General features: G+C 38.1%; 2 protein-coding genes across 2 annotated transcripts in view; one reads left to right on the forward strand and one right to left on the reverse strand.

The window, feature by feature from the left end:
* TRPC5 (transient receptor potential cation channel subfamily C member 5) overlaps positions 1 to 24,551 on the reverse strand; it is a 200,280-nt gene that overhangs the window by 123,869 nt on the left and 51,860 nt on the right. The window lies entirely within an intron of this gene.
* On the forward strand, positions 16,457 to 17,018 carry TRPC5OS (TRPC5 opposite strand). Its single transcript, XM_077988043.1, has one exon. The coding sequence runs from the start codon at positions 16,606 to 16,608 to the stop codon at positions 16,939 to 16,941; it is 336 nt and encodes a 111-aa protein (XP_077844169.1). The 5' UTR covers positions 16,457 to 16,605; the 3' UTR covers positions 16,942 to 17,018.

Below are 24,551 nucleotides of genomic sequence, written 5' to 3' on the forward strand. Positions count from 1 at the left end.
CCTAGCCATCTCAGTTAAGGTCTAGTGAGGACATTAGCCTAATTAAAGGTTAGTCAAGACTAGAGTGCCCAACTCATCCTGGTTTGCCTAAGGTTTTCTATATTTAGCATTGAAAACTCTGGGTCTTGGAAAACCCCTTATTCCTGGAAAGTCAGATTGGTTGGCCACTCCAATCAAAGGTTTTTTTTTTTTTTTAAGAAAAAACAAAAAACAACTTTTCTTTGTCTTGGAGTTCATGGCTTATAAAACACATTCATAACATTTTCTTGTTTGATTATTATAGCATCCACTTGAGATAGGTGTCAACATCATCCTCAAAATATAGATGAATAAACTCAGGTTTAGAGAGAATAAGTGCCTTCTGCAATGCCATACAATTAGTATCAGAAGTGCAGTTTAAATCTATGTTTAAACTCAAAAGCCACACTTTTTAAAAAACTAAAGCAATAGGGCATCTCCCCATAATTAAACATTGTTTACATCACAAAATTAATACTTGCTTATTGTCATCATCCTTATTTCTGATCAGGAAAGTGAGTCATAGTGAGCTTAAGTGATCTAAGGCAAGAAAACTTTTAGACTTGAACCTCGGTTTCTCTGCCTTCAAAGTCAATATTCCCCTTAAAAATAATGTTTTCTCAGTCAGGCCTGGTGGCTCACACCTGTAATCCCAGCACTTTGGGAGGCCGAGACCGCTGGATCACCTGAGGTCAGGGGTTTGAGACAAGCCTGGCCAACACGGTGACACCCTGTCTCTACTAAAAATACAAAAAATAGTTGGGCATGGTGGTGGGCGCCTGTAATCCCAGTTACTCGGGAGGCTGAGGCAGGAGAATTGCTTGAACCTGGGAGGCAGAGGTTGCAGTGAGCCAAGATCGTGCCATTGCACACCAGCCTGGGCGACAAGAGCGAAACTTTGTAATAAAATAAAATAAAATAAAATAAAATAAAATAATGTCTTTTCTTCCATCCTTCCTACTTCCTCAGTGTCAGATACTTCAGTACATACCCGTGTCGCCAAGGTGGTTGTACGTTTCTGCATGTTTCAGTGATGTTTGCATCCATGTATTATCTAAAATCTGTTAAGCGTTTGGTAGATTGTGCTTGCAATGACACTTCTTTTTTTCAGCCAGAGGTTTTATTTATTGAATTGTTGCATGCTGTTTCATTATGGGATATTTGTTGAGGCTTGCATCAGAGTTGACTTAGTAGAGTCAAGCCTCAACTACTCGATTTGGTGTGATCTTGGAAAAGACAGTTCTGACAAGGGCACTGAAGACAAACCCGGTCTACTCAGTAATACTTCAGAGGGTTTCTGGATATACCCCTGGTATAAGACATTCTGGGGGCCAGAGAAAGAGATCAAGGCCTCCCTCTCTGGTACTGTGGATTCAGTTGCCAGAAGGTACTGAGGACTTGGCTTGCCTTTTCTGACTGTGCCATTTCTGTTGCCTCCTGTGAGCTTACCAGGGGTGACAGGCATCTCTATTAAAAAGCCTGTATGTAAATATAGCTGCATCTTCCACTATGTTATCCTGAGGACAAAATAGTTGCCACCCCTGCAGAATGCAGCAGCTTCTGGGTTAGATGCCAATGGTAGCAGTATGCCAAGCATGAAAGTATCTTGTTCTTCCCCTGCCAAGTAAACATCAGCTTCCTGTTTGGTGGTACATTTAAAGGGACAGTCTCCATTCTTTCTGTTTGGCAGTGGCAATGTGGGAAAGCTTCAACGTGGGCAGTTAGTGGCTTAGATGGTGGCACAGTGGAAGAGGCCACTGGGATGTATGTTAGGTCGCAGATGCCTTTTTGGACTCTCACTTCTCCTTTATGCTATTACATTGCTTTGGAGAACTGTTTGGTTTAGTGGGTACTGCCAGAGGAAGGCAGAGCTAGTTAGGAAGAAACGAATAATTTATTCCACTAAGTAGCTGGGATATTCAAATGTTGCTTTCTTTCTTTCTTGGAGAGAGTGCCATTTGGGAATCATTTTCTCTCATATTCACAAGGCGATTCCCCACATAAGCTCAGGTCTTTAATTGACTTTGCATTTGCTGGTAAAACACATTAAGCTTCAAGGCACTGGGTTAGTGGCACAAGCTGGGCATGTTCCCTTCCTAACAAAGAATCTGGAAGGTCTTTCCTCAAGGACTACGGGCTTTGCAGTATAATATTGGAGGCTACAGAAAAAGGGTGCAAAGCTAGGTTTCTGGTCTTACCACATTCCAGCTATGTAGAATAGCTCTTGGGTAGATCATTTTACCACTCTGGATTTTAATTTTCCTAAATGTGAAATGGAGATAAATTCTGTGTTGCCCTACCCACCTCATATAGTAATTAAGATGATTAAATGGGATACCATGTGAAAGCACTAGAAGCATAAAACACTATAAAAATGTAAGGAATTATTAGTCCTTACAAATTATTAGTAACAAATATTTACTGAATATCTTCTATATGCTAGATACTGTTCTTGCACTTAGATAAAACAGAGATCCCTGCCTTCATGGAGCTTACATTCTAGAGAGGAAGACCAGAAAATAAATGATCATCATAATAAATAAGTAAACTATATATGTAGAAAGTGATACATTTCTAAGAAAAATTTAAAAAGTTAGAGCCGAATAAGGAAGACTCAGGACTGCCAAGTTGGGAGGGGGAGGTTAAAATTTACAAAGGTGGTAAGTGAAATACTCATTGAGAAGGCAAGATAGAAGCAAAGAGATTGAAGAAGGTGAGGGATTTAGCTCTTTCGATATTTGAGTCAAGACCATTCCAGGCAGACTAGCCAGTATAAAGAACCTAAAGAGGAAGTATGCTTGGTGAATTTGAGGAATGACAGGGAGGCCAGAGGAGCTAGAAGAGAGCAGGAGAGAGAAAGACAGAAGATAAAGTTGCAGATTATATTATGCAGGGCCATATAAGCCACTATAAGGATTTGGGTTTTATGCTAAAGGAAATGCAGTTATCAGAGGGTTTTAAATGGAGGAGTGACATGATCTGACTTCCATTTTAAAGGGATCACTGTCTGTCCTGTTGAAAAGAGACTGTGTAGCTGGGTGCGGTGGCTCATGCCTGTAATCCCAGAACTTTGGGAGCCAAGGTGGGCAGATCACGAGGTCAGGAGTTCGAGACCAGCCTGGCCAACATGGTGAAACCCTGTCTCTATTTAAAAAAAAAACTAGCCGGGCATGGTGGTGGATGCCTGTAATCCCAGCTACTTGGGAGGCTGAGGCAGGAGAATGGCTTGAACCTGGGAGGTGGAGGTTGCAGTGAGCTGAGATCATGCCACTGTACTCTAGCCTGGGTGACAGAGCAAGACTCTAACTCAGAAAAAAAAAAAGAAAAAAAAGAAAGAAGAAAGAGAAAAGAAAAGAGACTGTAGTGAGGCAAGGCAAAGAGACTCCTGTCAGGAGGCTGTCAAAATAATCAAGGTGAGAGGGTAGATGATGGTGTCTCACAATGACAAGTGATCAGATTGTGGATGTGGATACGTTTTAGAGGCAGAGCCAACAGGATACCCTGGTGGATTGACTGTGGATTTTTTGGCCTGAGTAGTTAGAAGGATAGAATTACCATCTACTGAGATGGAAGGCTGTAAGGGAGTAAGTTTGGGAGAGAATACCAAGGATTTAGTTTTGAATGTACTATGTTGAATTTTACAGGAATCAATGTAATGCAATTAGATAAACAAGTATGAGATTTTAGATAAAGGCCTAAGCTGGCTAAATAAATTTGGGAGCCATCTGCCTATAGGTTTTATCTGCAGCCCATATGAGATCACCAAGAGAGTGACTACACATGAAGAAGAAGAGGACTTGGGGAGTGATTGGCCATGTTAAAGCCTGCTTATAGGACAAGTAAGATGAGACGGAGAGCTGATAATTGGATTTAGAAGTGCAGAAGTCATTGGTGACTTTAACAAGGGTAGTAAGGTGGAGTGGCCATTATATTTAATTAAAAGTGAGTTTCAGAACATAAGTATTTAACCTTGGTAATATCAGTCATAACAGATGAGAGGGAAATTTTGTTCCTATTGAGTGAGCCTGCCTTCAGATTCCCCTGGCTCTAGCTAATATTAAAAAAGAAATACTGTAAGAAATCATACAAGGAAAACTCCATTTATCTTGTCACTTGAACAGCATGCTGGTTTAGTATTGGGAGGGCTCTTGCCAGAGGACTGTGTTGTAACCCTGATGTGCTTTTCTGAGTGTCAAGCATATAAAGCAATGGGATTCACTCTGCCCATGTTTAAAATGCTAACCTTTGGCTCCCTTAGAAACTTTGGGAGGTAGAGGTACGAAATCCTCAAAGGGAAAGGAAGCTCATGGCCAAGGGTAAAGCATTTTCTTTAGGATATTCGGAAATTTTTTTCTGCCTCATTTTCTTCAATTTATTCTGAGTGTATCTATCTCAGAGGTAAATATAGAGAAGTTAGAAAGCAGGAAACCACATACTCTTGCCTTATTTTTTATTTTCATGGATCAGCATATGATCTTAAGGTGATTTTAATGTTCAGCTAGGCTTTTTGTATCTTCTTTTTTTAGCAGGGCTTTCTACTATAGGGACACTCTGGGAATGATAGTATGTAGGGATGACAATAATGAAATGGTTGTCCTCAAGGGGACTTTTGGCCTTTGATCCACTTGGTAAGCAAACTATCATGGCTATACAATCAGCCCTCTGTATTGTGGGTTCTGCATCCATGGAGTCAACCAACTGTGGATCAAAAATATTTTTAAAATATTGCATCTGTACTGAACATGTACAGACTTTTTATTCTTGTCATTATTCCCTAAACCAATATTGTAAAACAAACTATTTTCATAGTATTTACATTGTATAAGGCATCATAAGTTATCTAGGTATGGCTTAAAGCAAGCTTGTCCAAACTGTCGCCCAGGACAGCTTTGAATACAGACCAACACAAATTCATAAACTTTCTTAAAATGTTATGAGATTTTTTTTTTTGCAATTTTCTTTAGCTCATCAGCTATCATTAGTGTTAGTGTATTTTATTTGTGGCCCAAGACAATTCTTCCAGTGTGGCCCTGGGAAGCCAAAAAATTGGATACCCCTGGTTTAAAGTGTATGAGGGAGGATGTGCATAGGTTATATGCAAATACTGCGCCATTTCATATCAGAGACTTAAGCATCCACAGGTTTTAGTATCTGTGGAAAGTCCTGGAACCAGTCCTCTTTGTACACCAAGAGACAAACATATTGTGTTCTTGTTGATATCTTAACACTGGTTCTTATTCTGCTGGTGATGTGGAGGTTCCCGGAGCATCATTAGTCAGACCAAGAGTCTGAAGAAGGTCAAGAGTCTGAAGAAGGCCAAGAATCTGAAGAATCAGGTTCTTTTTAAAATTAAATAAAAATTTTTAACTTTTATTTTAAGTTCAAGGGTACCAGTGCAGGTTTGTTACATAGGTAAACCCATGTCATGGCGTGTTTGTTTTACAGATTATTTTATCACTTAGATATTAAGTCTAGTATCCATTAACTGTTTTTCCTGATCCTCTCCCTCCTGCCACCCTTGACCCTCTGATAGGCCCCAGTGTGTGTTGTTCCCCTTTATGTGTCCATGTGTTCTCATCATTTGGCTCCCACTTATAAGTGAGAACATGTGATATTTGGTTTTCTGTTCCTGTGTTAGTTTGCTAAGGATAATGACCTCCAGCTCAAACATTTCCCTGCGAAGGACATGATCTTGTTTTTATGGCTGCATAGTACTCCATAGTGTATATGTACCACATTTTCTTTATCCTATCTACCATTGATGGGCATTTAGATTGATTCTATGTCTTTGCTATTGTGAATAGTGCTGCAATGAACATAATGTGTGCATCTGTCTTTATGATAGAAGGATTTATATTCCTTTGGGTGCATACCTAGTAATGGGATTCCTGGGTCAAATGGTATTTCTGTCTTTAGGTCTGAGGAATTGCCACACTGTCTTCCACAATGGCTGAACTGATTTACACTCACACTAACAACGTATAAGCATTTCTTTTTCTCTGCAACTTCACTAGCATCTGTTATTTTCTGACTTTTTAATAATAGCCAAGAATTCAGGTTCTTATTCTTGCTCTGCTACTAATCAGCTATGCAATCTTGGCGAGTCAGTTACCCTATTTGGTTCTTCATTTCCTCAACTGTAAAATAGGTATAATCCTTGCTACAGAGGATTATTTTATTTATTTATTTATTTTATTTTTGAGACAGAGTCTCACACTGTCGCCCTGGCTGGAGTGCAATGGTACGATCTCAGCTCACTGCAACCTCTGCCTCCCAGGTTCAAGCAATTCTCCTGCCTCAGCCTCCAGAGTAGCTGGGATTACACGTGCCCACCACAACACCCGGCTAATTTTTTGTATTTTTAGTAGAGATGGGGTTTCACTATGCTGGCCAGGCTGGTCTTGAACTCCTGATCTCGTGATCCGCCTGCCCTGCCTTGGCCTCCCAAAGTGCTGAGATTACAGGCATGAGCCACCGCGCATGGCCACTACACAGGATTATTATAAGTTAATGTATGTGAACATAGTTGAGGATATAATTACCAGAAGAAAGAAACTATGACATATTGGAATGAATTACCAAGGGATGCTATGGAATGTTATTTTGAAATCATTAAAAACAGAAGGGCCTTTCCTTTGGTGGACAGGCATTAAGCACATTTGCAGGCAGAGGGAAGCAATCTGTAATCTGTGATCATCTTTCCATGTGGTAAAATACACTAACCTGTTCTTTCTTGGCAAGCTGGCATTTGCCATAGAAACATAGAGGAGGCCACAACTGGTGCTTCGTCTTTCTCTTATCAAATTTCTGAGATATATTTCTGAAGTTAGGGACTAAATCCAGGCTAGGATGGTATGAAGTAAAAAGTACACAAAGATATCTGCATAATGCTCTCCTTCTTATCCAAATGATTCACAAAGGAATACTTGAAACTTTGAATTAGTTTGGGTGAAGTCACGCTAGACATAGGATAATGGGCCTTTATTGTCTTGTCTCAATGACCTTGCCGATTACTTTCCAAGTAAATGTTTCTAAGGATTTCATGCTTCGAAAGAATCATTGTCACAATACCAGGTGGAGGGCATGCTTTGTGTAACTGGCAGTATGTTGGAGGCATAGTCACTGTGTAGCTCACAATGTAGTTAGCTTTCACCAGGCCAGGAGTGGTGCATGTGAGCTACAGTCCCACCAAAGCTCAAAGCCAGAATAAGGAAGTGCTTCAGAGGAAGTTAGACTAGGAGGATTTGCTAATCCTCAAGGATTCTCTACAGTCTTTGATTGTCCTTAGGTCTCCTGAAAGGGTCATTGGTGAACTACAGCTTCAAGACAGTCTTGTTCCCTCACATTTTTACCCAAGCTCAAAGTCATCATCGAATATTGGTTCTAACTCTGAGATGAATTGTGTCTCTGGCATGTCTTTCCAGTTTTTGTAATGCCTGCAGCCATCTCTTCTCCTGCCTTCCATAGGTAGCTATTCACTAGTCATGATGTACCACATACTATTTCCCAGATCCTGGAATTTCTCCAGTGCAATTATATCAGCTAGCATTTATTAGGTGCTAATTATATACCAGACACCATTTAAAATTTGTTGTGCTAACTAACTAATGTAATTCTCACCACTGTCATTATCTTCATCTTACAGATGAGGAAACTGACACAAAGAGTAGCTTAGCAACCTTCTAGTTAGTAAGTGGTGAAGTTGAAATTCAAATACAGGTTTTGTGTTTTTTTTTTTTTTTTTTTTTGGATACCAGATCCTATCCTTATAACCACTGGTATCATTTTATATCTCTCCCAAAAAGCATATACAAACAAACAACCACAACTTTTTTTTCCCCTCTCAGAAAGCTGAAGAAAGACTTGGAAATAGAACCCCTGTTCTTGTTACCTCCAAGCTCTGTTTTTATTTCCCTTATTTTAGACCCTGTCATCTGCACTGTAATATTTGAAAACCAAAAAAATCTTTCTAGAAGTATTACATCTCTTTCCAGACTCTCTAAGGGCCTGGGAGCATCTCACAGTGGCCAAGCCTCAGGGGCAAGCCTGTGTAGGGTCCTACCAGGTTAAGATTGAGTGTCTATCCTCATGTTCGAACAGTATTTTGAGGAAACACTGTATCTGTCTAGGAAAATAACCAAGATGTATTTTCAAAAGTGGTTGTTTTTCTCTACTAAGTTGTTTTTCTGAAGGGTAAGCCAGTCTGATTTTTCTCTGAAGCAATGAACAAATTTGGAGGAGGAAAGAAATTCAGTAGAGTTTGGTTTAAATTGACCATAAGGACATTTCCTACTCCCCCTTTTTTTAGTTTTAGGTTTGAATTTTTCATATATTTTCAAGAAGGGGCCATGTTTAGCTCCTCAGCTGCACAATTCTTTCCTTTCTTTCTTGATAAATTAAAGATGCTTCATGGGGATTTTTAAATGTCAGATCCTATAACAGGCAAATGCTGTATTGCACACAGTTATTTTTTTAAAGGCAAAAGTTTGTAGCTTTTTCAGAAAGAGTTTAAAGTGTAAATACTGTTTTTTGTTCATTTTATGAACAAAAGCCCCTAGAGATGCTTCTGTTATGTCAAAATTGTGAAAATTTGCCCCTTTGTGGATAAAGTTCTCTTGACGTTTCCTCAAGGGGTGAAGAGGGCAATGAGAAGTTATATGTCTGTAGGCGTTTTTTTTTAAAACAATCTATATCGAATGCATGTATCCAAATGTTACTGTAGCATTGGAGAAGGGAGCACTATGGAAAAAAAATTTACCTGTTTGTAAATAGGAATCTGGCACCCACCCTCACTAAAGGTACATTTTAATATTTCCCACATAACTGCCTCTGTTCTCCTTGGATATGAACTAATTTACCTTACCTAATACAAAGAAGCTTATCAACTATAAAGATAGACCCAGAGGATTTGGATTTCTTTGCTTTTTTTCCATCCTACTGTTAGACACTTATTGCCAATTTTCCAATTAGGAGCATTGCAAAATTGCCAGATAGGACTTTCAGCTAAAAAAAAAATAGTGACTTTTGATTAGTTGTGCAGACAGAAAATGTCAAAAGAGAGAGAGATTAATAAAAATTTAATGGGGTCAAAGATGTCAGTTACCAGATGGATAGTATGGCCTCTGCCTCAGGGGTCTTTATGAGCTACTTGTAAGATATAGGTTATCTCATCTTGTATCAATTAAAAACTCTGCCTAGCCATAAGGGTCTCTTGCCTTAGCACTGCCGTGAAGTAGAGAGCCACACAGGCCAAAGGGACTCTCCCCTGCATATTCATACTTCATTCCATTTTCATTAACTTTGATGACTGGCTTGCTGAATCCTGGTAAGACTTTTATCACTGTCTTGCTGTCCTCATTAGTTTTTGTAGGATGGAGGCCTAAAATTTAAAAAATAAAACTATTTTTTTGAGGTATGGCATGCATATAGTAAACTGCACAAACCTTAAGGGTGCATATCAATGCTTTTGTTTTTTAACATATGTGATTATATCAAGATGTAGAACATTCCCAGCATCCCAGAAGGCTTTCTCATATCCCTTCCGAGTCAATAACCCCCTACCCAGAGGTAACCACTTTGTTCACTTCTTTCCCATAGATTTGTGTGCCTGTTCTTGGATTTCATGTAAATGGAGTGATATGATAGCTAATTTCATGCATCTGGTTTATTTCAACATTCTTGTACCTGTATCTTGGTGGATATTTGTACACCCTTTGGTTATATACTTAGGAGTAGCATTCCAGGGTCATGTGATAGAGGTATGATTGGTTTTAGCAGATACTGCCAAATAGTTTTCCAAGGTAGTTGTACCAGTTAACAATTTCACCAGCAATCTATGAGAGTTCCAGTTGTTCCATGTTTTCAGTTCTTGGTGTTGTCAGTCTTTTCCATTTTAGCTCTTCTGGTGGGTTTTGCATATCTCATTGTGGTTTTAATTTGCACTTCCCTGATGAGTAATAGTGATGAACACCTATTTATATGCTTATGAGCCATTTGGATATTCTCTTCTATGAAGTGCCAGTTCAATTCTTTTGTATTTTTAAAAAAATTAGACTGATTATATTTTTCTTATTGATTTGTAGGAGTTTAAAAAATGTATGAGTGTAGTGGATATAAGTCCTTTGTTAGATATATATTGTGAATATTTTATCCCAGTCTGTGGTTGGCTTTTCATCCTCTTAAGGTGTAATTAATCTTTTCTTTCATGGTTAATGTTTTCTGTCCTATGGGAAGTATTTGCCTACCTAAGATCATGAAGATTTTCTCTGGTGGTGTGATCTAGAAGCTTTGTTGTTTTAACTTTCATATTTAGGCCTATGATTCATTTCAAATCATTATTAGTATTAGTTTGGTATCTGGCATGAGGTAAGGGTCATGGTTCCATTGATTTGTCTGTCCTTCAGCCAGTACCATGCTGTCTTAATTTCCGTAACTGTATAACTAGCCTTGATATCTGGTAGCATATGTCCTTCAATTTGTTCTTCCTGAAGATGTTTCAATATCACTAGCCCTTTATGTATCTTTATGCATTTTAGAATCATTTTGTCCAAATTGCCCTTTGGGAGTGGTTTTGATCTTTTTGACTCATTAGTTTTCCCTTTGTCCCTCTAACTTCAAAATCTAGGTAACCTTTTAAAGTGGAGACCGGTGGCCTGTTTGGGGCAGTTCCCCTCTAGAGGGAGAATTTGTCTCTGAAGTACCAGGAGACTGCAGGAGATTTTCCTGTGCCTTTCCTGCCCAGACACCAGCCCAGAACTCAGATGACTTCAGGTAAGAAAAACTAGCCCTGCATTTTGGGCTTCTCAAGTTTCCAGCCCATTATTTTAGTGTCTCCCAACTGCCAAAAGTTATGCTCATTTCTCCTTTCCTCAGGAGAGTCCTTCTGCTTTACAGTCAAGCTTCATCTTCAACAGTGCCCAGAATTAGCAAATGTCACAGGGAAGGAAAAAAGTCCGATTGTCAGTTCACTTAGAAAGGGCTCTTTGCTCTTTGAAATGTTGGTTAATCTCATCCTTGCTTATCGATTTAGCAATTTATCTTTTTTTTTTTTGGTGTGTGTGGGGGTGTTGTTTTTGTTGTTGTTGTTGCAGGAACGTTCACATCCTGTTTGGAAGCAAAGTCTGCAAATTGTTTAATAGGCTGAGCCTTGATACCCCCATCCCTCTCAGCTCTATCTCAGGTAAGTAGTTTATGAACATTTGGGCCAATTCAGTAGGTCAGTGGAAGGATAGATAATGGATATATCCCTGAACCTCCCAGTCACAGATAGTGGGGATTTCTTAGGGGACTAATCTGCCTAAGTCACATTCAACTTGGAATTCAGCCAGTTTCTAGGGATAGCAAATGACATTAACATTCTCAGTTCTATTTCTGCTTAGGAGAATGAGATGTCAGCTCTGGCCCTGAATAAGGCAGATTTGCTCCTGTAGTCACCTAAATTTGTGCCCTCTAGCATAGGATATTAGAAGTCCGACCTGGGCTGATATCCATCTCTGCACCTTTACTTGTGTGCTCATGGACAAATTACCGAATCTCTTTGATCCTCAGTTTTTCCACCTATAACTTCATAGGATGATTTTATTGTGAGGATTAAATGTACTACAGGTTGAGTATCTCTAATCTCAACATTTGAAATACTAAATGCTTCAAAATCCAAAACGTTTTGAGCACCAACATGACACCTTTGCTTTCTGATGGTTTGGAGTACACAAACTTTGTTTAGTGCACAAGATTATTAAACATATTCTATAAAATTATATTCAGGCTATGTGTATAAGGTGTTTATGAAACATAGATGAATTTCATGTTTAGACTTGGGTTCCATTCCTAAGATATCTCATTATGTATATGCAAATACTCCAAAATCTGAAATCTAAAACACTTCTGGTACCAAGCATTTTGGATAAGGGATACTCAACCTGTAATATAAGAAAAGTGGATTTTACAGTCCTTGATACACAATAGGTCTCCCATTAATGTGACAATTTATTAGAAAATTTTTTATGGGCACATCATTGCATCTGACATATGCTTTCAGAGGCTGGGGATTATGCTTGGTTAATTTTTTGAAGGGAGTAAAATTTACATATAGCGAAATGTACAAATTTTTAGAGTACCATTCAATGAGTTTTGACACATGCATACTCCTGTGTAACCCATGACCTTATCTAAACATGTTCACTACCATCACTCTAGAAAGTTCCTTTATGCCCCTTCCCAATCAGTTCCTACTCCCATAAATGCAACCACTATTCTGATTTTTTTTCTACATAGATTATTTTGCATTTTCTAAAATTGTGTATGGATGGAATCATACAGCATGTAATCTTTTGTGTCTGGCTTCTTTCATTAAGTATAATGTTGATTATTCCTCCATGTTGTTGTCCCTGTCAGTAGTGCCTTTCTTTTTATTGCTTATCAGTATCACGTTGTGTGACTATACAACAGTTTGCTTATTCATTCTCTTCTTGATAGATACCTGAGCTCTTTCTCCTTTTTGGTGATTATGCGTACAACTTCTATAGCTATTCTTGTAAAAGTCACTTTGTAAACTTTCACTTCTCTTGGGTAAATACCTAGGAGTGGAATTGCTGGGATATAGATAGGTATATGCTTAGTTTTATAGGAAACTGATGTTTTTCCAAAAACATAATACGATTTTATACTCCTACCAGTAGTATAAATGTGTGTGAGAATTCTGGTTCCTCTACATCTTTGTCAATATTTGATGTTATCAGTCTTTAATTTTAGCCAATCTACTGAGTGTATTGTGGTATCTTAGTGTGATGTCAATTTGCATTTCTTTGATTACTAATAATGTTGAGGATATTTTCATGTGCTTATTAGCTCTTCATTTGAATTGTCTGTTCCGATCTTTTGACCATTTTTAAGTTGGGTTGTTCGTCTTTTTATTATTGAGTTGTAGGGGTTCTTTATATATATATATGTATAGACACACACATATATATATAAATATATATCTGACAGTGAACTTTCAACCAGAATATATATATTCTGTTATATATTTATGTTGTATACATATGTTATATATTTTCAACCAGAATATATATATTCTGGTTGAAAGTTCATTGTCAGATATATATTTTGTGAATATTTTCTCTCAGTCTTTGGGTTGCCTGTTCATTTTATTAACTGTATGTTTTGATGAGTTGGTCCATTTTTGTATCCCCTGTTTCCCACATGCATGATTGAAGCTTGATAATATTTACGGAATGAATGTGCTGAAAGTTGTTCCTCCCTCCCTCCTTCCATTATTTCGTTTTTTTCAAAGACACTTACTGATTACATACTATGCTGGCAAGCACTCTTCTGTTCTTTGGGGGTATAGCAGAAAACAAAACAGACAGATTTCTTAGTCTCATGACAATTACATTTTAGTCTATATGTATGTAGGGGTAAGGTGAGAGACAGAAAAACAAATAATTAAACAAGAAAATATGAGCTAGCTATAGATACCATCATGCAAAAATGAAATTTGTGTGTAATGGGAAAGGGATGATTAGGGGCTTTACCCAGGTTGAGGGGTAAGAAATCTGAGGAGGTGATATTAAAGTAGATATCAGAATGACCCGAAGTCCCCACTCCTCCCCCACCAAGGAGAAAGGAATCCCAGGCAGAGGATATAGCTAATAAAAAGTCCCTTAAAGTGAGTTAAGGCTAGGCATAAACTATCCAAAATACCCCTTTAGGCTAGCTGAGGTGTCCAGAGTTGGTTGCTTTGGAAATTGCCATAACTGGCATAAGCTGATGCTACACTGTTACTCTTTCTTATTATTGGAATACTTAGCAGTTTCTTCAAGTTTCTTCTTGCCCTCTCCTCACCTTCTAGTTGCTAAGTTCTGAGATGGTTTGAGAATAAAAATGGTGGATCAGCTAATATAAGGGTCAAGAAAGTTAAGGCAAGGTCACTAATTGTTTTTCCCATCAAAAGCGACTGAGTCCCCCACCCCACAAAAAAAATCAAGGGCCACAAAAAGTAATAAGTAACTACATTTGTCTTATAAGAGAGCAAAATATGGAATGTTCTACCTCTCTGCTTTTTATGTTTAGGTTGTGTAATGTACAACTCAATAAATACAATAAAAATTTGATGAATCAAATATAATTTATTCCAGTTTTTTTCCCAGTTTTAGGAGAGAGAGACAAGAAAAGATGATGGAAAAGGGTAAGAGTAGATGGAGATAGAGAGGGTGTGAAATAGAATGAAACACATAGGTGAATAAATGGAAGCATATTGACCAAGAGGAGGAATAAAGGAGTCCCAGAGGAAGATAGAGAAGTTGAGAAAAAAAACTGGGTGAATGGGAAGTCAGAAGTTAAATAGGTTTTGTGTGAGGGTGTTCCTGTCATCTTCTTGTGCCTTTGGGCTGTATATACCATATAGTAGTTATTGCTTCCTTTGAAAAATGTGATGGTGCTCTCTAACAATATTTAACACACATCTTTCTTCTGTGTTTTCCTTCTGATGAGCTGATGCATGTTCTAAATAAATGCCGAATTCCTTTCCTTGATTTCTCTCCATATTTTCTTTCATGAGACGTTTTTCTCTTAAACAAACAGATCCTTTGAATTAATAAAACAAATTGCTCTGCCTCTAGTACCCATTCTCCTATATTCCATATGGAAAATTGCCTCCAACAAAATCGTGCCTTCTGGTCATTATTGTTGTGACCCTTATCATCAGGGCAAACCCCATGTCTACTGCTAGGATTTGGGACAAAAAAAAATGTAGTGATCTTACAGGATTTATACTAAGTGGAGATAGTATACAACTGAGTGGGTCGAAAAAGGCCCTGTGGAGACCAGCAAGCTCTATGTGCAAATCACAGATCATCTGGCTGATGATTTTCTGTACCCCAATAAATATCCAAGGATTACAGTCAGCTGAAAGTGAAGTCTGTGGCTTGCTGGGCCCCACTCTGGTCAGAACTGCTGAAAACTGGGCAATAATAGACTTGGTAGAATCCTAAAGGAGTTATTTAGATGACTACCTCCTAAGGCTTTCAACTAGGAAAAGCCTGACTGGAGCTGGAGAAAGAAAGTTAGCCCAATTTGCAGAATTAATAGCCAGAAATTTAACATGTAGATATAACCAAGAAAAAAAAAAAAAACTGGCCAAAGGTACATAGCTACACTGATCAGCCATACAGAACTGGACTATTGCAGGAAATACAATCTGGTAAAGGGAGATATGAAAATAAATTTGTGAAAGGAGTTTAGAAATTCTTATAAAGACATGTATCAGCTCATCAGAATGGAAAAGCAGAATAATCTATTTGGAATGAGAGGGGAGATAATCTAGGCCCCCAAAACTAATGTATACCCTGAAGTTTTGGGGACTCTAAGTTTCAACTCGGCTCCCTTTTCAGTTCAATTTAAGGTTGTAGGATGGGCTTGTGAAACCTCAGGGCATGTGGGCATGTATGTACCAGGTTAGTAGAGAAGAAAGAGTTAGAAAAACAGAATCAAATAAACAAGTGAGTAAGAAATACGAGATATGTCAAAATACTAAAAACTTCCTGCATCCTCAACAGGTTCACTTTAAGTGTGGTGGAGAGTGGTAAACCAGACAAATGTAGCAGGTAGATTATATTGAGTCAATATCTAGATTTTCAAACAAATAATATTGCCTTACACAAGTATATACTTACTCAGCAAGTGGGTTTGCAAAGAGCCCACCAGAAATGCAGATGAAAATAGTACAACCATAGCTTTAGATAAAGTTGGAAGAACGAGCTGCTAGATATGGAAGAGGGGCAGTAATAGGAAATTATCAAGGAACTAGTTTTATAACTGAAATTCTCCAAAGTTTGGCAAAATACAGAGAATATAGGACTTTTATTTACCATAAACTCCCCAGGCTGCAGGGCATCTGGAAATTTTAATGAATGGATTCCAAAAAACACAGAAAGAATTCAGCAGCACCAGATATAAATGGCAATGAGGCAAAGGTGCTAATAATTGACAGACCCTGAGTGAGTGTATCCTTCCTCAAATGAGATGTTCAGGAAAGACAGACAAACTGCCTATGCTTACTTTTCTACCAAATCTCTTAACAAGAGATAAAGACCATGAGGTTTTCAAAGGAAAGAGAAGTAGTAGAGCCTCACAAGGCCAGCAACAAAGGAGGGGCTATAGTTAGACATATCATTTCAAGCTTAACGGCAATTCTTGATGGGGTAACCAGTAGCTGTAGCCTGTAGGATGGATAAAGGCTCAAAGATACTAATCTTTATATCTCTCTTTTTTATTATTAGGTCTGCTTTGCTGTTTTCTCTTGGCTGTGACAGTCCGCCTGATGGTCATTATAATAGCAGTTCACCACTAGTACAAACAAGAGTACCATATATAAATTCTGTGCACGGTTTACCAACATCATCAAAAAGTTCTATTGTTCTACTGTTCTCATTCTGTACTTGATCAGCATCATAATCATATCAACATCTTAATTTCTGGCCTAAACCAACTACAGAACCTTTGTTAGCCCCTTATACTATCCATTGTCACCGAGAGTCCATTTGCTAGAGCTTGTAGTGATATTTTATCTATTTAGAAGAGCACTGCAGCATGGATTCTGTGTCAGTTCCTGTACTCATTGATGGACTTGTTGCTTGTGTAGCCCAGTTAATAAGAATAGCTGATGAGCTTTTACAATTCATTATACAAGTACAAGAAGTTCCTTATGTAGAAGAAAATGGTAGAGCAGAAGAGACTGAAGCAGATGCACCTCTTCCTGAGGAGCCTTCGCTACCAGATCTCCCTGATCTCTCAGACTTAGACTCAATACTTACACCAAGAGAGGATGAAGACCTAATGTTTGATATAGATCAGGCTATGTTAGACATGGATAACTTATATGAAGATACAGTCTCTGGTATAAATGATGACTTAACAAGTGACTAAGACCCAATTTCTGCCCCCGCCCCCAGGGATGTGAAAACTGATCATTTCTCTGTTTCAATATATTCTTATTTTCTGTATATTAGCAATATGTGTTTTCTCACAGTTCTGCACATTTTCATTACTAATAACCCATATAACAAGTAAGATTTGATTTACTTCTAGCAAAAGCTGATCTTTTTTTCCTCTTTGTTATTATTCAAAAAGTTCTGGCTTTTGCCATGTAGGTCTCCCTTTACCTGTACTTACTGTCATGCTAGAATTTCTGATGATGGGAGCAAACAATAGTAAAGAAAAGAAATTCCTCACCTAATTATGGAAGGGAGAACTGACAAACTCTATCACATCTTGGGACTAATTTCACTGCTCTCCAATGAGTGGAAATGAAAAGGGGAATATCCCCCAGGGTAGCATCACAGTAAATGAATACATTCACATTAACAAGACAATGTTGGGATGCTTTTATTTGAAAGGATATAACTCCTAACTTATCCTTTTAGAGAGCATGTGTCCAACTAAAAATGCTATAGCAGACTAAGGGAGGTAATTTTAAAAGAGCACTATCTACCAGATAATAAAAGTGCAGAAGGATTTTCAAATGACTGTTGCCAAGGAGAAAACTGAAAAAGCTGGGACCAAGAGTTCCAATGCAGGACTGTTCTTGCACATTCTGACCACATTGCAGCTACTTTGCACTGTTATTCCCCAAATGGAAAAGGCACACTATACCAAATAATCAAAGAGAGAAGTAATAGAAGGGCTAAGGAAAGCCCTACAAGGATTATTCACCGATGGAAAGACAAACACTCACCATATTGGACTAGATATCTGTGGACTAGATATAGTCCTTAGGCATCAAAGCAGGACGATGCTACAACCTTATAATATGTGGAGCTGGCTGGCCCCTTGTTTGCCTGGGTCACCTGGACAGATTGTACTGTAATGGTACCTCAGGAACTAGATAAGATATATTCCAGTGTTTGCCTTGATTCTGTAATGGTATGTAATTTATCCGCACTGGATGTGGATAAAATATATCTTCCTGAATACAGCTTAATTTAAAAAGAATAGTTAATAGGCTTATTACAGTGAATCTGCTGCAACCTCAGACCAGAAATATTTACTGTTGAGAGATAGGTACAGTAATGAATTTAGATAACATATGGGTTGGTATTTAGCCACAATAATTTTGCATATGCCAGAAGGGGAAAATGGAATAGCTGAAGGACCCACAAATCAAAACAGAAAGAGACGAAATAAATATGCAGGAAATTTACTGACCATATCAATTGCATGCCATACAGTACCCTCATTTTTATTTGGAAAAATAGCTACCTTTTAGACAAGCCCATGGACACTATGGCCCTCCTTCCTAGAGAATGACCATTGCATCTCATGACATGGGCAACAACTAGGTAAAGATATAAAGATATATCACTAGACAATGTATTATATACAAACTGCAAAGAAATGAGATGTAGAAGGAAATCCACACTGGTGGAAATTGGACTATAGCAATTCATATAAAGGCCTAAAGCATATAGTCAAAAGGATTAAAATGATATTTAACACAGATGACTTCAGAGCTAATCTTTGCAAATCAGAATTTATGGAACTATTCAAATATTAATATGAGAACTTTCTACAATAGACTACTATGTGAAAGGATTGATAAGAGTAGGTGAAGATTCAGGAGACTTAGAGGAGCAAAGAAAAACACAAATAGGAAAAATAAAAATTATATCATAAAACAACAACTGGATAATTAAAATCCACATGGGATAGCAGATTGAGGGATTTTACTGCCACAATCACTGGACAAACTGAATCTTACTATCTCGCTTTCCCAGTATAGGGGACTCTAGATATGCAGTTATGTCAAAAATGGCAAATAATTGATGGAGTACAAAGTGACTCTGCCAAATTAACCTAAATAGAGTAGTGGGAAAGCAAGGTGAAACAGTTTATCACTCCATTCCATTAGGAACAGTTTTACTAGAAAGATTAGTGATAACAGTTAAACAAGAAAAGTTATACATTTAGTAAATAAGAATAAAAATATGAGAACTAGATAAAAGTTAAAGGAACCTTTGCTTTAATTATAGCTTCAGAAACAGCCAGGGAAGATACACACTCCCCACAAGGATTTGGACTTTAGGAAACTGGGCTATAATTTTGTGTCACAATAAAACTCAAAGCATAAATACCTGGACAATATCAGAGAACACATCCAAGGAGAAGCCACCAGTCCGCTACAAATTTTATTTGGTGAGCAGTTTAACTGTAGCAGGACAGACCTGGTGCTCTTAGACATGATAGATCCCAAAATGTAGCTATTCCTCCGAGTAGAACTTTGGAATATGGACTTTATAACAATTCTACAACAGATTAATGTAAGCTTGTTAAAACTGTTAGTGTATTATAAGAGAACACAAGTAACCATACTAACTCAAGGAGGTTATGAAACTACATCAAGAGAAATCCGTGAGACTACTCTAGACCTTGAAACAGGACAAAGATTTGAACCAGCCCATAAGACAGCCCGTAATGTTTAATATAGTCCTTAGGCATCAAAGCAGGAACATGCTACAACCTCATAATATGTGGAGCTGGCGGGCCCCTTGTTTGCCTGGGTCACCTGGACAGATTGTACTGTAACGGTACCTCAGGAACTAGATAAGATATATTCCAGTGTTTGCCTTGATTCTGTAATTGTATGCGCTTAAGAATTGTTAAGATATGACCCCTGCTCCAAGGAATGGATTGTTGTATTAAGTATGTTTTCTCTATGGAACAGAATTAGAGTTAATAGTGAAAAGAAATGTTTAGGAAATAAGACAATACTTAGGAACAAGAACTAGCGGGGATGGTGTTTTCAGGAGAGAGAAGCAAATTAATAAATTGTCAACAGTTATGCGACTGTTTACGATGGAAAGCCATGATATGGAGTTAGTTTCTAAACAGGTTTATGACCAAAGCCCTGTTTTTGTCTTCTGCAAATTAGCCAACCCTAAGATGTTGCTATAAATAGCTGGTAGGCGATTGACATAAGTCGTGTATCTGAAAGCTCAATTAGATGGAGAATTATTAACTAGTTTAGTCCACTGATTGGATATCTCTGATTGAAATCCTGCATCTCCTCCAGGAGAATGGAGTGAGTGGCTGATCCTTTATGCAAATTAGCCCTTTTCTGTATCTTCTTAAGACCAATGCTAAAGCCAATTATTATATAGCATGGCAGAAAAGAGAGGGGCTCATCATTCTGAGACAAGCTTAAAGGTGTGAAAATCAAGGAAGATAGGCTGGTAGATGGCATTAGATTAGGTAGTACAAGTTTTCACCCTGATTTGCTTGGGCTAAAATATGTGGGGAGTTGTGCCTATATAAATTCTTATGTGTGATGATTACTGCTGGTTATTATCTTATGATTGTTTAAAATCTGTATTAGCTATTGATCTAAACCATTTTATTGTTTTCTTTCAAAAGATTTTAACTAATAAACTTTCATTCACAAATCAAAAAAGGTGTGGTCATCTTAAAATACCTGGTGGTGAATTTGGAGGCTACCAAATGGGCACACAAGAACTTCACTCAACATAAGGTAGCAGAGCATAATAAGAGAGAATGTTGTACTAGGAGTCTGAAGTTCTACTTCTGGCTTTGTCAGATGATCTTAAACAAATCTCTAAACATAGTCCTTTCTCATTTGCAAAATGAGGGTTATTAATAAATTTTCTGCTTACCTTCAGTGATAATAAGGAACAATTGAAATAATGGTTTTCATGGCATGACATATCTGACATTGAGACAATATATGAAATCAGGACTTTTCAGGAATATCTGAAAAATGTGCATGCATATATTCATTGCAGCACTATTCACAATAGCAAAGACATGGAATCAACCTAAATGCCCATCAGTGATAGACTGGATAAAGGAAATGTGGTAAATATACACCATGGAATACTATGCAGCCATAAAACAGAACGAGATCATGTCCTTTGCAGGGACATGGATGGAGTTGGAAGCTATTACCCTCAGCAAACTAAAGCAGCAACAGAAAACCAGAAGCCACATGTTCTCACTTATAAGTGGGAGCTGAACAATGAGAACATACGGACACAGGGAGGGGAGCAACACACACTGGGGCCTGTTGGGGGCTGGGGTGGGGAGAGGGAGCATCAGTAATGGATTCCCAGCTAATGGATGCTGGACTTAATACCTAGGTGATGGGTTGATCAGTGCAGCAAACCACCAAGGCACATGTTTACCTATGTGACAAACCTACACATCCTGCAAATGTACCCCAGAACTTAAAAATTAAAAAGAAAATTCACCCATCTGCAAAAAAAAGTTTGTATGACAATACCTGAAAGTCTATTTGACATGAAATAATTATCTAATAGTTTTACACCTGTTTTCTAAGAGATTAGAGCTTTCTTATTCTACTTCATGCCAAAGTTAGAGTTTGGAAATCAGCTATTGTTTCATTCTTTGGAGCTTTTTTGTTTGTTTGTTTGTTTGTTTGTTTTTACCAAACTGAATTCTTTTGGGGAGTCTACTTGAGTTCTAGTAGGAATAACAATGAGGAAAAAAACAATATGAAAAAGCCCTTCAGGAAATAATGAATTATATTCCATTCAAGGCTAAGATTTTGTTCCTGAGGGGGTTATGTAACTCTGAACGTTATTAAGCCACTATGATCCAACTTGATTTTTATGATTTTTGTTGTGTTTTTGTACTGACAGTCTTATCTTAATAGACTAGATGTACTTACTGATTCCTCTTGGGAATATTTCTTATATATTTTTTCAGAGATCCTACTCTCTCCAGCCCGTATTTAAAACTGGGTTTCTTCTGTCTCTTTAACCCTCAGTAAGCTCACAAACCAACCAACCAACCAACAGAAAATCCCTAAAGAAATAAAAAATAACTTCTAGTTCCTGAAGTTAGTTATTTGTGAATTACTTGTATTGATAAAACTGTCGGCTTCCAATATCACATCTCTTCAGGGTAATAAATAATCCTTGAAGGTGATTGCCATTATACTTATGAAGGTTGGAACTGCATTTTACAAGGTGAGGAAAATCACTGAAGTCTTTATACCTGGTCACAATTTCATCTTAAAAGACCCTAGAAAAATGCTGAAGGTGGCCGGACGTGGTGGCTCCCAGCACTTTGGGAGGCCGAGGTGGGCGAATCACGAGGTCAGGAGATTGAGACCATCCTGGCTAACACCGTGAAATCCCGTCTCTACTAAAAACACAAAAAATTAGCTGGGCGTGGTGGCGGGCGCCTGTAGTCCCAGCTACTAGGGAGGCTGAGGCAGGAGAATGGCGTGAACCTGGGAGGCAGAGCTTGCAGTGAGCCGAGATCGCACCACTGCACTCCAACTTGGGTGACAGAGCGAGACTCTTCTCAAAAAAATAAAAAAAAAAGAAAAATGCTGAAGGCATCTCAAAAGATAATTTTAAGTTTACCCCAAATATTCACATAAGGTGGACAAGGGGGCAATGTTTATGAAACACAACTTTAGTGTTTCAGATTCCTCTAATCAAAGATGTCATTAACTGGCTGGGCGCGGTGGCTCACGCCTGTAATCCTAGCACTTTGGGAGGCCAAGATAAGCAGATTGCCTGAGCTCAGGAGTTCGAGACCAGCCTGGGCAACATGGTGAAACCCCATCTCTACTAAAATACAAAAAAATCAGCCAGCACAGTGGTGGGCGCCTGTAATCCCAGCTACTCAGGAGGCTGAGGCATGAGAATAGCTTGAACCTGGGAGATGGAGGTTGCAGTGAGCCAAGATCATGCCACTGCACTCCAGCCTGGGCAACAAAGCGAAACCCTGTCTTAAAAAAAAAAAAAAAATAAAAGGGTGTCATTGACAAAATCTGTTGTTGAAAGCACGTAAATACACATGCCTCCATATTATGACAAATTCTGGAAATATTGGTTATTCTAATACCTTTATTCTTACTTAAACTTGGGGGAACATGCCTTTCTTGAAACTATAACTTCTACATTTTTAATGTAAGCAAACCCCTAACTTCCAGCTTTGGAAAATCAGCTCTGTTGCAGCTCATTTTATGGAGAAAAAAAATGTTTTGTGTGAAATACAGCTTTTAGGCTCAAGTTCTAAAAAGACATGTTGTCTATTTAAAACTTAAGATGTGAATGGGCTTATCTTTGGGTCCTTATCCAAGGTGCCGGAGTTCTTGATGCTTCTCTCCCACAAACCTCGACTCATTGGGAAAATTTCCATTTGTACTGGGTATTTCTTCATTTTTTCCCCAGTTGGAATCACAGCACACTTTAAAAGATTTAGCAAGGTGTCATCAGGGATGGCACTAGAGAGTGGAGAAGTAGTGCATCTGCTCTGTCCTATTCCTGATTACAGACATTGAGGAAGTAATCCTATCTATCCTTGAAGACAGAACCTCATGGTCCAACTGTTATTAAGCATGGAATCAAATGGAAAAGACAACTTTTCTCTTTTAGCTCAGTTATTTCATTCTCATCTAGAGGCAGTTTCTCTTTGAATAATTCTGATCCTGGGAAATAATTCTTGTGCATTCTCCTACAGTCTTTAGGGTATGAAGGTCATTTGAAAAAAAAAATGTCCTTTTAAAAAATGTTTCCATCTTGGTTTGGGGCTCCTGATATGTAACCCTCAGGGAAAATGTGTTCCTCTAAATCCTGGAGTGTGACCCACTTAAGATGTTAATATGTGTTTTTCTTGATGAGTTAGCACACATAAACTATATGCCTTCAAAGAATTTGAGAAATTTTGTCTAACATGGAAAAGCTGAGTTAATTGCCATAAACATAATGGAAACATAGGACTGGCGTGGTGGCTCATCCCTATAATCCAAGCAATTTGGGAGGCCCAGGTAGGTGGATCACCTGAGGTCAGGAGTTTGAGACCAGCTGGCCAACATGGTAAAACCCGTCTCTACTAAAAATACAAAAATTAGCCAGGCGTGGTGGTGCATGCCTGTAGTTCCAGATACTAGGGAGGCTGAGGTGGGAGGATTACTTGAACCTGGGAGATGGAGGTTGCAGTGAGCTGAGATGGCACCATTGCATTCCAGCCTGGGTGACATAGTGAAACTCTGTCTCGAAAATAAAAATAAAAATAAATAATAATAATAATGGAAGCATAAAGTTAGGTTTCATTCATTTATTTGCATCGAAAGGAAAGATTGGTTTGTCTAGTTTCATCAAATCCTACATGAGAAGAGTTTATACTGCAAAAATCAAGTGTATTATATAACATGATAAAATAAAGATCAAAATCATGACGTTTTTATGCTTGTGGTTCTAAGCACAGTGTGAGTGTTTCAGTTTTTTTTTTTAAAGACTAGATTTTGGATATGTATTGAACAGACTTATCAGTGTGATTCCTCAAATCAAGAACATTTGAGAACGAAGTTCTCACAGACACTTGAATTGTTGGAACCTCAGTAGCTCACATCATTGAGCTAAATTTATATGCTAAAGTTAAAATTACAAAAACACAACTCCAAAAAGGACATTGCTGATTTGTTTAAGAAGTGGGATTATTCAGCCTTAAACTAGACATGTGAATTGAATAGAGAGAAATTAGAGGCT

This window comes from Macaca mulatta, chromosome X, assembly GCF_049350105.2.
Source record: "Macaca mulatta isolate MMU2019108-1 chromosome X, T2T-MMU8v2.0, whole genome shotgun sequence".
Taxonomy (NCBI): domain Eukaryota; kingdom Metazoa; phylum Chordata; class Mammalia; order Primates; family Cercopithecidae; genus Macaca; species Macaca mulatta.

What these genes read in the sequence shown, in the direction of transcription:
- TRPC5OS (XM_077988043.1), top strand. Translation starts at nt 16,606, where the DNA reads ATGGATTCTGTGTCAGTTCCTGTACTCATTGATGGACTTGTTGCTTGT.